This window comes from Vombatus ursinus, unplaced genomic scaffold (assembly GCF_900497805.2).
Source record: "Vombatus ursinus unplaced genomic scaffold, bare-nosed wombat genome assembly UNPS02015066.1, whole genome shotgun sequence".
NCBI classification, from domain to species: domain Eukaryota; kingdom Metazoa; phylum Chordata; class Mammalia; order Diprotodontia; family Vombatidae; genus Vombatus; species Vombatus ursinus.
Genome location: NW_020954844.1, coordinates 399277 through 414568, shown reverse-complemented (window position 1 = coordinate 414568; position 15292 = coordinate 399277). Strand labels below are relative to the sequence as shown.

At 43.5% G+C, this 15292-nt stretch overlaps 1 protein-coding gene across 1 annotated transcript in view; it reads left to right on the top strand.

Moving 5' to 3' along the window:
- KCMF1 (potassium channel modulatory factor 1) overlaps window positions 1-7202 on the top strand; it is a 118121-nt gene extending 110919 nt beyond the window's left edge. Inside the window, exons 6-7 of the mRNA XM_027846131.1 lie at window positions 2476-2758; window positions 6577-7202. Coding sequence (XP_027701932.1) covers window positions 2476-2758; window positions 6577-6838 — 545 coding nt within the window. The 3' untranslated portion in view covers window positions 6839-7202. The remainder of the gene's footprint in view (window positions 1-2475; window positions 2759-6576) is intronic.
- Window positions 7203-15292: the final 8090 nt, after the last annotated feature.

Below are 15292 nucleotides of genomic sequence, written 5' to 3'. Positions count from 1 at the left end.
AAGAGCTGCCTGATACCCCCTTTTATCTCACAGGATGGGGTTCTTTTCCTTGGGCAAGCAGCAAACTTGACAAATGCTTCTATTTCCTCTTGCTGCTAAAATTAAAAAGGAATTGGATTAGCTGATGCAGATGATTCTTCCTTGTTACCTTTAGGTCAGTCCAAATTCTGCCGTGTAGTAGATTCCCTCCCCTCCTGTCAGAATGTTATGGGAGGCCCTCCTCAAGTGAAAAAGCTCCCTCTGGGATTGAGGGCTGAGGAGTACAAGAATGATTCAGCACACATTTCTGTTGCCCTGATTTTGAAGCATTTCCGCCCAACTGTGAATTAGTCAGGACCAGGCTATTTGGCAAGGCTTCATCACATGGCCTTCTGAGGGCTTCCTTCCAACTCTTGGTTCTGTAATCTAGAGGTTTGCTGGTCACTGCGTGGAGCTTGGAGTACCACATGTACCCTGAGGACAAGGCCAGCGACAGAAGGGACAGACGAACAACATGGCAAGCCCATACATGCATCTAGCGTGTCAGAAGTCAGCAGTCAGTGTGAGGAGCTCAGTGAGGGAAACAGGAGTCTTCTCTGTCCCAAGAAGGGGGTCATGCCTCAGAATCCAAGGGGACTGGATGGACTTCTGGGATCTGTCAGAGTTGAAAAGGCAAGGCAGAAGTGAGTCTAGCAAGGTGAATCTGGACCTGGCAGATAGTCAGGGGCACTCGACCAAGATGGCGAAGATAGTGCAGGAGTCTGGGAGCAGATCCTGGCAGAAGGGGAAGGAGCTCCAGATGGGAGGTCACAGTCCTTGGGCTTGAATTCCAGGTCTGCTGTTTATTACATGGTTGCCCTTGGACAGGTGGCTTCATCTCTCATCTCAGTCTCCCCACCTTTTATTGTGAAAGAGTTAGACTAGATGCTCTCTCTAAAGTCCCTTCCAATGACCTCTTATCAGAATGTCCTCTACTACATCCGTGGGTGAGTTCACTTCCCTCTAGAGAGCCCATTTTGGTTTTGAGCCCTTCTAATTGTTAGAAAAATCTGGCTTGTGCTGAGCCAAAATTTGTTTCCCTTGAGTCCTAGATAACTGAAAAGAACAATCAGTGGTGGGCTAAGGAAGGCTAACAGCCAACTGTCCAGGAAAAAAAAATGTCCACAAAACACACTTTTAAGGTTCATCTGGAATATTTACATTTTGTCCATCATTTTAAGTTTAAACAGCCGAACAATAACTCAAGCCATGATTTGTATAGTTCATTGATTGTTTCTCCAGCTGGTATGAGCCGGCTGAGAGGTGAGCACAATTAGGGCATATTCTGTTTTCTCTTCTCTAGGCTTAAACAGTCTGAGTTTCTTCAGCCTGTCCTCCCCATGACAGGCTTCCTGAGTCCCTCTTCCCTATGGTAGCTACCGTTTTGTGGACAGACTTCACAGCTGGTGCCCGTTCCTGAGCACGGCGCTCTGGTTATAACCTCCTGCGCTGCCATAGAACACAGCAGGGCTCAACTCTGGAAGCAGAGTTGGGGAGTGGCTTGCCCAGTCACGGGTCTGAGCTGCTCAATGCATGCCCTCTCAGACTCGTTTGATGTATTGGATAGTTTCGTTGAACTGGGCTTTTTTGCTTCGTTTTATTCTTCGTTACTAGAGATGAAGCACCAGGTAGGAAGGGGGAATGAGAAATATTCAGAAATGAAAGTCAAGTCATGTGCCAGGTACTATGCTAAGCTCAGAACGTAAGTGACGTAAAGACAAAAGATATCGGTACGCTTTTTAAAACTTTTGAAAAGTATGACGTTGTTCTTATGTGCTCAACTTCTTTGTTTCTCTGCAGGAGAAAATCAGTAACATACACACACCAAAATAGTGGGGAATCAGAAAAACATCTCTGATCTGTCTGTTGCTTTAACAAAGCAATCTTTCATTCAACCATTTTTAATGGTTGATTAAAAAAACTACCATGAATTCAGCAAATGTTCTTAAATTAATTGTTTTTATTGATAACAGTAGTATGCATGTACATTTGAAAAAATAGTAGATATTTATATGAGACAGTCAACAGAAAGTCTGGTTGCTTATTGAATCTGTTCTGTTTACCCTGAAAAGCAAAGTGAAAATGACTAGTGTGCATGTGGGTTTGAGGACCTCCTGCAGGAACTGTTGCCTCTCCTTCCCCTGTAGGACTGTGATGCACTATTCTAAGCCATTCTTCTTAAAAATTTTATTTTGGCTGATACTAGGTTCACCTCCCCTGAGTGGAGGTCACTAGTGGTATGAGCAGACAGCCCAGAAGTGCTGAGTGATGAGGGGAAGCCTCCCTCCGATTTCGTGTTTGTGCTGAATAGTCAGAACGAGGAGGGGGCCTTTATCCAGGCGTCCCTGCACTGGGTGTTGGCATGTTTTGTTGCGCTTTTTCACCACGATCTGGCGCATTTGCTTTGTGCCCGTTGAAGTACGCAGGGTTACAGCCTTTCTCCATTTCTTTTGGCAGAGCTTTTATCTCAGTTATCAGGAGTGAGACGTTCTGCGGGAGGACAACTCAATTCTTCTGGCCCCTCAGCTTCTCAGCTACAGCAGCTGCAGATGCAGCTTCAGCTAGAACGACAGCACGCACAGGCAGCGCGGCAGCAGCTGGAGACCGCCCGCAATGCCACCCGGCGCACCAACGCGAGCAGCGTCACCGCTACAATCACGCAGTCGACGGCCACGACCAACACGACCAACACGGAGAACAGTCAGCAGACTATTCAGAACTCCCAGTTCCTGCTTACAAGGTAGCTGCCTTCTGGCCCTTCTCCTGGGGCTTTGTTTAGACGTTGAATATGGGAGGATTCATCTTAAATTAACTTTACCTTTCCCCCTCCATTGGAACTCTAAAGCCTTACATTCCTATCAGTTGTGAAACCCACAGCTCCCAAGGCTAAGTTGCATGTTAAATGTTTCCCTCAGTTGTCCTGGAGACATAGGACTGGCTCCTTGCTGACTGGCCTGGTGTGACAATGAATAGCGCTCCTCTTTCAGAAATGCTGCAGGGTTTCCAAAGCCCATCACATGCGCTGTGGATTGTTGTCATGATCACATTGATTCCTCCAAAAACCCGAGTAGATTGTGCATCTATTATGGTCCCATTTTAGAAATGAGACTCGAGTTTGTTGCAGATCTCGCCGATCAAGGTCTTCTGCCTTACCAGCCCAGCATCCTTTTTACCATTCCATGCTGCCTCCTTAAAGTGGAGTTGGCCAGATATTTATTTGGAAAGTGTTTTTCTGTATTTCTCCATCTAATCTGGGTGTCATTTTCTTTATTGTCCAAAAAGCTTACCTATCATGATAGTACATGTACAGGTAATATTAGGCAAAGTTGTGAGCATAATTCACATTGCTTTCTCGTTGTTATCTTTCCTGCTGCTGAGAGTTATTAAAACGGACATGGATGTTATAGACCTTCCCTGCTATCAAAGAAACTTAGAGTGTAGGTCGTGCACAGTTGGGACTTGGCATGTCAGCATGGTTAAATAACAGGCCAGGGTCAGTGTGTGCACATGATGGCCAGTAACCCAGCCATGCTCACTTGCAACTGAAGCCAGCTTTGCTGGCCTCTAGGGCATCGCCTACTTTCTGGACTCAAGTCGCACAACCATTCACATATGTGATTTTCAGAAGGATACAGGAAAGGGAAAAAAATGAAATGATGAGCTGTGGATTTATTTTGTATTGACAGAGCTTAAAGCTAAAGAAAACTGAGCCTCTTCAGAAAGTGGAGAAAGGTAGAATATAAATTGGAAAAGTGAATCAGGAAAGGAAGACCAGCATCTGTCATGAGCTTAAACTGGGTTTTAACTGCTTGGGTCAGCTTATTCCACATGTCCTGTTCTCTTCTCTTCTAAAGGGAAGCATTAGACATAGATTCACTCACCCAACCAGAGGCCCAACTTAGATTTCTTTTCTCAGACGAACCCTCAGTTTATGGAGGGGCCCAAGTGACAGCCACCACTACTCAGACATGGATGCATTTCTTCAGATGATAGGCCTGTCATCTCCTAAAGCAGAACTCACTGTGTCTTTTGGGACCCTGTCTCAGGGTTCCTCTCTCAGGTCTGTGTTCACCTGGGATGTGCTGGTCTGAAGATGGACCTTCTTCACCGGGGCCCTTGACCTCACTCGCCTGCCCACCAGTAGATTTGGTATCCTCTGAAATATGGAATTACTTTGCCCGAGGAGCCTAGCACATATTCTTAAGATCCAGTGTGCCATAACAGTATTCCTACTATGCTTTCTACTACTCAAAAAGTTTTTTGATTGGGTTCATTATTAATCACCTTCAGTCTATGGTTTACCACGGGCTTTTGCCACCATCTAGGAGAGATGATATACCAGAAATTACCCAGAACACCATTAGGAAGACAGAGCTCTCAGGCTTCAAGAGAGAGCCTGACCTTTTAGTCAGTCAGGTGCCCACAAATAATACCGGTCTCCTTCTCCTTAACCTTCACCTCATCCAGGAGAAGGGGAACCTCAAGCTGCTAGGGCAAGCGTGTCCGCGGGCATCAGAATAGACACTGCTTATTGGTGGGTCAGGCCTCAGGTGTAGTCGAATTTTTCTGACCTCGCCTCTTCTTTCCTGGCCTTCACAGCCAGGGGATTCGCTGATCCTGCCAGGGACTATGCAGTTGCCTCTATGTTCCAAACGTAGCCTGGCTCTGGAGCGTGGCAAGCCCTTACCCAGTCCCATTCCTAAGAGTGGCCTTTCCAGGTGCTAGCTTTGTCCATAGATTCAGCAAACCCTGGACAGTTTTCCAAAGGAAGGCCAGCCTGCCCTGATTAATTCAGATTGGCTTCCTACTAAGAAGGTACATTTAGTACACCTTCACCTACCCTACTAACCATTTCACTGCTGTCCCAGGAGGGACAGGGAAAACCTTTTTCTTCAGGCTAAAGATCTGAGCTTTATTTAGGCTTTGGATACTTTATTTTTTGATTGAAAATTTACAGCTTACCTCACCAGGCACCATCTTGCCATCATACTGGTTCATGGCTTCTGTCAGTTCCTGATTTGCATTCTTATCACTAAGAAATTACCCCCTGAAGTCCATTCTTTAGAGCCTTATCTTAGCTCAATTTCTTGCCTTGAGAACAAGTCATTCCACAGGTGATTTAGGATTATTCTCTGTCCCCTCAGCATTGATCTGACTCCAAGAGCCCAGTGTCCTGCTGCCCCAGCCTCCTGGGTCATGTTCTCCTGTGTCTGTGCAGCAGCCTGGCCACAAGAAAACCAATTGCTTTCAGTTGCTAAAAGAACCTTGGAAACAAAAACTGCCCTTTGTTCTTCTGGGGGTACGTTGGGATTATTTGATGGAAAAATCTCTGTCCTGCCACTTCCCATTTCCTCCTTGTTCTTCCATTAGTCCCCAATCCCCATTTTCCCATCCCCATTCCATCTCTTTCCCTTTGTTTCTTTGGAGCCAATACTGAAGTCCAGTCCCTCCCTGAGGGGTGGACAGCTCTTAGCTCTGAGCAAGAAACCTGGGAGATGCAATCCTCATCTTGCCCTCCACTCCTTCCCCAACTCCACCTGTAAGTAAAAGAAATGTATTCAAATAGTTAACGTTGGTTTTTTAGTAGCAAAGAAAAGAAATGGGTGGAGCCGGGGTCAGAAAGAAGATGTCTTTGGGGAATACGACTCAGCTAAGCCCCTTTTCCCCAGATTTTTAATTACATTTAGATCATGTCTCATGGAGGATATTTTTTGCTAGCCTTTCAATTGCCAGGTGCTATTCCTGCAAATCCAGCTTTCTATAAAAGCATCTGTTTACTTATAAAAACATCTGTTTGCTTTTTCATGGCCCAATTTCATATGGAACCTTGCTAAGTACGTGTACTTCTTTCTCAGCATAGCAGAGAAGTAAGTTACTTCCTCTTTTACTTCCTACTTCCTGTTTTACAATGAAGAAACTGAGGCCCAAGGAGTGTTTCTGTTCAGTACTTGCAAGTTCTAAGGTTTTCTCAGTGTATGGCCCTCCCTCCAACGGCACAGCAGTGACTCCTGAGGGCACAGTTGGAGATGGTTGGTTTCCAAAAGTTGCTGTGGTTGAGAACATCATCGACCTGTGGCCAGCCCCGAGGAGCCTCTGACCTTCTCTAGTCTTGTCCTCAGACACCAGGCATCCAGCCTTCCTGGAAAAAGCCTGTGCGCTTGGGAGGACCTGCTGGAGTAGGGTGTCCTCGCTGTGGCCTCTGAGGACCTGTGCAGCATGTGAGGCGTGGGAGGTCCTCATGTCTGGAAATCGGAGCAGGCCAGGAGTTTCAGCTTCTGAGGGTCTGTTCTTTTACCACATGAACCCTGTTTTTAAACCAAATTTTACCTTGGTATAGCACAGATCTCCATCATACCAAAGAAAGGACCCATCTGCCCATGCGAAAACATATTTGGCAGAGAACTGTCTCTTTTTTACAAATGGCCTGAGCTGCACAGACGTTACCGGCTTTTGGCAGAGGGCATAGGTGTTGCCTCCTGGCCTCCCTCTTAGGGCCTTTGTACATAGCCCATCATCTGCTGACTTTGACCAATTCTGTTTTCATTTGCTGTCCTCCAGGTTAAATGATCCTAAGATGTCTGAAACGGAGCGTCAGTCGATGGAAAGTGAGCGGGCAGACCGTAGCCTGTTTGTCCAAGAGCTTCTACTGTCCACTTTGATGCGTGAAGAAAGTTCCTCCTCAGATGAGGATGAACGGGGGGAAATTGCCGATTTTGGTGCTATGGGCTGTGTAGATATTATGCCTTTAGATGTTGCTTTAGAAAACCTAAATTTAAAAGAGAGTAATAAAGGGAATGAGCCTCCACCACCTCCTCTTTGATGACACCCCAATTCGCAGACAGTGTCCTCTGTGCTGTATTTGCCAATGAAAGTGGACAACAACTATCTTGGGTTTGTTTTGGTGATTGTAATTTCAGGTCTGTCACTCTTGTTACATTGTGTACATTCAAAAGGAAGAGAGAAAAAAATATATATGATAATCATTTCCACTTAACTAATTTTTACTTCTAGCAGGTAAATGTAGGTAGCAGTGCAGGGGTGATCCTGCTTCCTGTACCTTGACATGCAAAAGGCTCCTAATACTCCACATTCAAACTGAAGAGGAAAATTGAAATCTCTAATGAAGCTGCTGTGTGTATTTATGAATATTAATGAATAAAAACTGCTTGGATGGTTTACCTTAACTACTGCATGAGGTTTTTTGCAGCGTGCATGAGTTTTAGTGACCTTGTCATTTAAAAACTTAAATACAAGGAGTAAAACTATATGAGACCCAAAGCTTTCCCCAACATTATTCAAAGGTTACATGACCCAAGAGTGAGTGTGCGCTAGCTGTTTGTAGCCATGAAGTAGCTTTTGAATAATGTCCTAACATCTGACTGAATCACCCCCTTCCTTTCTGTGCCTCGAGCACGGGACGCCAGCTGTGCAGTGGAGTGGGCCCTTTGCAGGGCGAAGCCCCTCGCCCTGGGGGACTGGTCTGCTCGGCTGCCCACGTGGAGTTCAGCCTCTTTAATGCATCCGAGAAGACACCACAGTAAAGCTACTGTTGAAATCTGCTGCAGGGGCGTCTGTGTGCCCTCAAAATCAAATCCTGTTCGTATCTGTTTAAAGTTTTTACTTTTTTGTGGTTGTTTCAAATTTTTCGATTGTTAAACATGTTTTATTCAGGTGTAGATGAATTCATTTATTCACTGTTCAACAAGTTAACCTGGATTATGTTGTCTTAGTTTTTTAAAAGCCTCACCTTCTCAATCATATTTTGAGTTATTTATGTATTTGCTTCTAGTTTGCAAAGACTTGTCAGTACCAGGGGAGCTTGAGGATGTGACTTCCCAGACTTTGTCAATATATTACAACTGAATTCTTAATGCTCACTTTAGCACCTTTTATTTATTGGGGTTTTCTGGCATAAAAAGTAAAAGCCTTTTAATTGAATCATGCCACCTACATGCCTATATTATTAATCCTCTATGTAAAAAAAAAAAAAAGGAAAAAATGTACAGTGGGGTTCTTTTTGTGCATAGACTTTCATAATATCCCTGAGGCAGGGACAGCAGCTGGGATGGGGTGGTGGGGTTGGCAGGGATGGGGAGGGAATTGTTTTGGAATGTCAGTTTAGGACATTCAAACAAAGTTCGCACAGCTTCTGAGAAATTGACAACCAGGCTTATCCATAATCATGTCTTTTCCAGTTCCCTTTACTCTCTCCCTTTCTCTCTTTCTCTTGCCATCCTTCACTTGCCTTCTTTTTCTGTGTCCTTCCATTTCTGTAATGATTCAAACATTTTAGAATTAAATTACAGACTTGAATACCCACTGGTGTTCTTAAGAGAACTGTGACGTGTATGTTAATCTAAAGTAACCCCAAAAAAAAAGCTCATCCCACATGTCAAAAAAAAAAAAAGGTTTGTTTCATTTTCATTTTCCTAAAGAAGCTTCAGATTCCAATGGTTTCCACATAATAATAGGTTTGTTTTCTTTAGTCTCTGCAACGAAAAATGTTTTAAGGGAAAAATTTTACACTAGGCCTCTGGTCATCCTAGCAGTTAACCCCAGTAGGGATTTTTTTATTGATTGTTGAGGATTTTCAAAAACAATTTTCAAGCTGTAGTCTTTTCAAACACATCTTCTGCACATTACAATAAGACACACAGTTCAATAAAGCATTTTCAAGACTGTTGTTCAATTGAATTTCTTTGGTGTTGGTGAACTATGCTGACTGCTCTACTCTAGGATTTCAAATTGGGACTCTCCAGTCCAGGTATTTTTTCCCCTTCATCCTAAACAGAGCATTCTTGGTTTTGTATGAATTAATTCCTTTGGGTGTGCAAAGTAGAAGTTATTAATATTCACTCCTTTTCCTCAGAATTTCTTAGAAAATGGAAAAGCCATTTTTTGTTCTTTTTGAACATTGGAGGCCAATGTGCAAGTCTGTTGAGGACAGTCTCAATGCTAATTGAACATTTCAGGATATCCAAAGGTACATGGCATCCTTATATTGTTTTTAGCAAACATTTTACAAATATTTCATCCCCCATCAATCCAGGATAAATGGAATATGGGTATGACAGAAAAACTCAAAGAGTGTATTCAAGTGTGAATGAGTGTGTCTAGATTTAGGTGCACATATATAGAAAAATAGCTTTCTTTTCATAACTTAAGCTGTTCCAGCTCTTGCACCCTCACTTTTTGCTTTGGTTTTTTAAATTCGTATCATCACACTGTTTGATTTCTCTCATACTATTGAATAGAAATGTGCTGCAAATACTGATGGGGGAAAAACAAGCAAATGGGTAGACACTGGCATTTGTTTTAGCTTACATTTTCATATCACTCGGGTCTAGCCCTGACTTGGTTTGGGAGATGACTGTCTTAGTTATAATCTTGGAATATTTTCTGACATTTTTCATTTGCTTTCTGTTAGGACATCAGTAAAAGAGCGTCTTATCCCATTTGCGCTAGAAGAAGTTCAGTGCCAGATGTTTCCCAGTGAAACTGAGGTGTGGGAAGGGTGATTGACTGTCCAGGGTGAACCCTTTACTGTCTCTGCTCCTTTGTAATCTATACCATTGTATACACAGTGAGTTCTGGTATCCCCAAAGCTAATAGTAAAATGTAAGATAATTACAGGAGTGATTTTCCAGAGACATCACTATACTCAATGTAGCTAAAGAAGTGCCAGGGGATTTCATTTTAAGAAAATAGCAAAGCTCCCCCAAGGAGCAAAAGGGTCATGAAATAGAAATTGTAGGGTGATAACAGTCATATCCCAAATCGAATTTTCATTGCATTGGATTGATTTAAAGAAACTGCAGAGAAAAAAAAAAGAATAGAGCTGAGATTTTTTTTTTATTACTAAAGGAGTAGTTTTTTTTAAAAACACCAACTTTTTGGGGGTTGTTTTTCTTTAAGTATTCCCTTACCATATCTTAAACTGAAATGGAAGCAATAATTGCGGCAAATCCTGAAGCGCAGTTGTACCTTGTGGGTTTGGAGTCACAGGACCTGTGTTTGAATATTAGCTTTCTGCCCTGTGACCTTGGACAAATCACCTCCCCCATCCTCAGATTCTCAATCTGTTCAATGAGGGCGCTGGACTAGGGGACCTCTAAGGTCCCTTCGGGCTTTAAGCCTAGATAACCTCAACTTTCCCCTCTTTTCCCCCCCCTCCCAAAAAAGCATCCTGGTGAATGAAAGTTCCTTCTTATTCCTAGGAAGGACTGGTGGAGATCCTCCAGAGCCACTCAGTCTTGAAAAGTCATACCTGCATTACCTGAGCTGTGAGACAGAATTGACCCATAGAAGGGGGTGGGGATCTCTGAGAAGCTCCCGATGGGACCAAATCTTGTTCCCAAGGCTTTCTAGAGCAGCAGGCAAGCAGAGCTCTGGAAACCTTCCACTTTCCACAAAGCCTGTGGGAGAGTTCTATTGGAGATTTCAGGACCACATGGAAAGGAATGAGACAAAGTCAGAAAGAAAATAGTAAAGTGGAGGAAAGAAGTAACTGGAGGAAAAAGGTTTTGATTTCTGTTTTGTGGTGGCTAGTATAATTTAGGAACTTAGTAAACATGGATACAAAACAGTCTCCAAAAAATCCCAAAGGAATTTGTCATTTCTACTTGTGTAGTATCTTTAATACCTATACTTGAATGCAGCACTAATGAGTACTACTGTAACTAGGAAATATTTTAAAGAGAACCAGAATTAGGGTCATTTTTGTTAAGAGTCTGCCAAGTTTTCATTTAGGCAGAAGATAATCCAAAAAGCCCTTTTACTCTCTTTGACTTTCACTTTTCCTTTTCTGAAGCCTACCTGGGAGCCTTTTAAAGCCAAACCACTTAATTACCTCTCCTCAAATGTAACTGTGGCTCTTTCTGCTGTATGCTTTGCACTAATCTTGAGCGCTAAATGCTGTAGCTAATGAGCGCAGAGACGAGAGTTGGGGTGAGGGTACAAGATAGAGGAAGGGAATACTTGCCTACCTCTCAAATCAATTCTTAATAGTGTTGTTTCCTCGCTTCCATCAATGTGGTATGAATTCTCAGAAGAATGAGGCACGTCTGTATTTGACTATAAGAGGTCCCAGACTAGAACTATGTGGAGATGGGGGGGGGGTTGTTTTATTTTGTTACGAATAGATGACTCCCTGAAGTTTATCATCTTTCTCCAAAACTTTTGTTATAATTCAGAACTGTCCTTAACTGCCTTTCTGATTGGTACCTGACTCCAAGGGCTTCTCTGTCAAGTAGCAAGTGATTTGTTAACAGACTAGGGAAGCTGATTATTCCCGTAACCCAGTGGCAGCCTTCATATGAAGGTGTTAACGTTTGCTGTCACTTCTTGCCCTTACGGATTCAACTGGGGGAGGGAGGCAGGCAGGGAAGGGAGGCTAGGAAGAGGAATGGAAGTACCTCTTTGAGCATACTGCCTCTAATCCTGGTAGCCGATTAGCTGGTCACTTGGTGCCACCTGAGATAGATGCTTGACCTGGAACTTGGAAGGAAAACTGTTCAAAGGCCACAGATTTTTTAAGTTGTGAGCAAAACAGATAATGCTTAGCAAGGTTTGTAAAGAAGTTACTAGGTACCATTCCCTTTCTTACTAGTCTAACTGTTGGCAGCTTATTCTATCTACTACTTTATCGGAATGTTTCCAGGTGTCCTGCTCTTTCTGAGCTAATTACATGCATGCATGACATATGGGTATCCATGGATGCATGGAGCCCAGTCTTCAAAGTTGCCCCCTTGATGCTTGTGTCTGCTTTATTGAAATAGTTCTCTAAGGATGCAGTACCATAAGGGATTGCCTTAATTTTGCTTTTCATCACCCTGTGTTTGAATGTCCTTTCTTTTTCCTGGGCAAAAGGGAGAGTAACACCTAGTTATTAAAGCATTGGTGCTTCCCTCCAAATACTGCACCCTGCCTTTCTCTTTCTGATTAGGAAAAAATAATTGTAAAGCGTTTAGCACAGTGCCTGGCACATAGTAAGCACTATATAAATGTTAGCAATGACTGTCTTTGCACATAACGCCTATTGACTTAGGCTTAAGTGCTTCCTCTCCATCCCTCAATAGAAAAGCAGTTCCATTCAACACAAATGTAACACAAAACTACCATGACAGCAGTTGAGGATTCAAAGATAAAAATGATTCCTGCCTTCAAAAACTTACATTCTACTGGGATGAAGTCGCAGGTTCATAGATGAGCAAATAGTGTAAACAGAGGTATTGGCACTAACTTGGAGTGATCAGAAAGGGCTTATCAGCCGCATGTGAGCCACATCTTGAACCAGAATTGGAAGAGGGGAAGTTAGGAGCGAGAGTCCCAGGCCTGAAGCATAGCTGCTTGGGCTGGGAAGTAACGGGGAATCATTCCAGAAACAGCCAGGTCCTGAAAGGGCTGATGGAGTATTTAATGCTGGCATAGAGGTGCTAGCGAGCCGCTGAAGCTTGCTCAGGGGAATGCTTCAGGATTTTCAGTTTGGCAGCTGTGTGAAGGGTGACTTGGGGAGGAGACAGTGGAAGCAGGAAAACCAACTGGGAGACCAGGTGATCCCCGCTACATGCAGGGTACCACGCTAGACTTGCCGGCAATGGGGAGGCCTCAGTTCCTCAGGAAATAATTTTCTGAAGGCATTTTATGCGGGCCGCAACTCTGAGCAGAAATTTAACCATGTCTAAATAAATTTTCATTGGTTTCGTTATAAAATGGAAGAACCTTTTTATATGATAAAGTCAACCCTGGATTTATCTGTTTCTTCTGTTCTGCTTACACGGATACTCTCATAAAGGGATTTTGTATTAGTCACATTGCAGTTGATTTCCGTTTGGGGGACAATTGACAGCTGACTCCAGGTCTCAAGCTAAGGGCTTCTGGGTGACAAACTCGAATAGAAATGGAATGACTAAGTCATACATAAGGATCCCTGAGGGCCCCATATTGACTTAGATTTAAAATGTAATATCATCTATGTTGCATTTTTATTTATTTTTTAAGATATTTCCCAACTACATTTTAATCTAGTTCTGTCTGCACTTGTTTTGGGCCAGATGCCCATGTCTGCCACCTCTGCCCAGGCAGTTTACTATTTGTTACTAACATTTAGTTATGTTCAAGATCAGTCTCAGTAACCTATGGTACCAGGATCCCTCAGCAGAGGCTGAGGCAATCGGTAGTAGTGCCTTAAACCTTACTGGAAAAAGCCATCATCTGCCCTTTGCCTTCTAGGCTGTCCCCACTCTTCCTTACCTCCTTCATTAGGCATGGCATCGATTCAGTTATTCCCCTGGGGTCAAGCCTCCTATAGTCACCCAGCATTTGTGATGGCTCATGAAGTCTAGGGAAATAAGCCCTGCCTTGCCAGCAACAGGGTGAACTTTTTGATCCTCTTCACAAAGAATGAATGATGGGAACCAGGTCCCACGTTGCTTCACTCTGCACATAGCCCGGGACCCATGCTCCTAAAGGGCAGTGAGGTTGGGGCTGTCTGATGGAAAAAGAATTGATCATACAGGCCGAGAATGTATGCTCAGATCCAGAAAAGTCACTTCCCCCTACAACCTCCACCCCTGGGCCTTAGTTTCCTCAACTGTGAAATAAGGGATGTGCCCTAGATTGGTGTGATTTTCCTCCCATGCTCCCCACATCTCATCAGTTGCTGAATTATAGATTCCCACCACTCATATGGCCTGATTACTTCTCACTTCAGACTTTTGGTACAGGTTCCTAATTGGCCTCCCAGCTTCCAGTCTCTTCCCCTCTCCAAATCATCCTCCACACAGCTGCCAAAATAACCTTCCAAAAGTATGTCTGAGTACGTCGTTCCCCTGCTCATAAATCTTAGGTGGCTCCCTATCACCTCTAGGATAAAACAGAACCTCCTTGACCTAGCATTCGAAATCCTTCATAGACTGGCTCTAGCCTACCTTTCTAGGCTAAACTCACATCACTGCCCTTGCCTTCTGTGCACTCTCTTACCCTTGTTCCCCATGCCTGGAATGCACTTCCTCCTCACCTCCACTTTGAAGCTATTCAAAACTAAGCTTGAGAAACTTAAAACCAAACCTTTCCTGCTCTCCCTAGCTGTGTTCCCTCCTTCCTCAAATGAATGTGTATATACTTATCAGATGTATGTACGCAGTAGAATGTAAGCTCCATAAGGGCAGGGACTGTCTTTCATTTGGGATTTGCGTCTCCAGTGCTCAATAAATGCTTGTTGGATTGGATTGAGGTGAATAAGTACTTTTCATTTTAAAATTAGAGACGAAACCAAGACACCGTGACTTCATCAACCCTTACCGGTTAAGAAAGTAGCATTACCTTCTATCACTCATGGTCCTTCTATGTGCAAGACACTGTGCTCATTCCCTCTGGTGTGCATTGCTTAGATTGGTGGAAGGGGTCTAAAACTCTGCCAGGGCTTGGCTTGGTATTTTATTTTGTAATCATGCTGATGACTAAATATCTGTTTATATGATTACTAATCATAAGAGCTTCTAAACCATCCAGACCTAGGAGTTTTCAGCCAAAGGAGGCAGAACCAGGAATAATTAAATGGAAGCTGCTGGAAAGCAGATTCTGGCTTAATGTAAGGAAACACTTTTCAATTGGAGCTGTCCCGAAGTGGAGTAGACCACCTTGGGCAATGAGTTCTCTGGAATCAGAAGGTCTGTCTTCGTGCGAAACCTCAATAGTTTCTTGTTGAGTATACCGTAGAGGGGGATTCCAATTACTAGGTGGTCATCTCATTGACTCATGAGATAATATATAGAAAGCACTCTGCAAACCCAAAAGTACTATGTAAATGTTGACGATGATTATGAAGAGTGTCTTGGGTTTGGCCAATAAGAGTCCAGCTGTGCTCTTGACCTTTACTCTGACCACATCTGGAGCATTGGGTTTAAGTCTGGGCACCACATTTTAAGAGTGACATTGACAAATCAAAGTAGGACAGATGGTTATGGTAGAAAGGGAGAAAGAAACTCTTACTCCGTGGAGTGGATGAGCACTGGAATTTTAGGGAAGAAGACCCGGACTTGAATCTTGAGTCAGGGACCCAGAAACTGTGTGGATATGGGCAGGTCACTTAAGTTCTCTGGGTCTCAGTATCCTCATCCATAGGATGGGGGTAACAATAGTACCAACTTCGCAGGGTTGTTGAGAGAATTAAGAGAAAATATTCAACATAATGCTTGTAATATCTAAGAGGCAGCTTGGAGTATTGGATAGAAAGCTGGCCACAAAGCCAGGAAGACCTGGGTTTGAGTCAGAC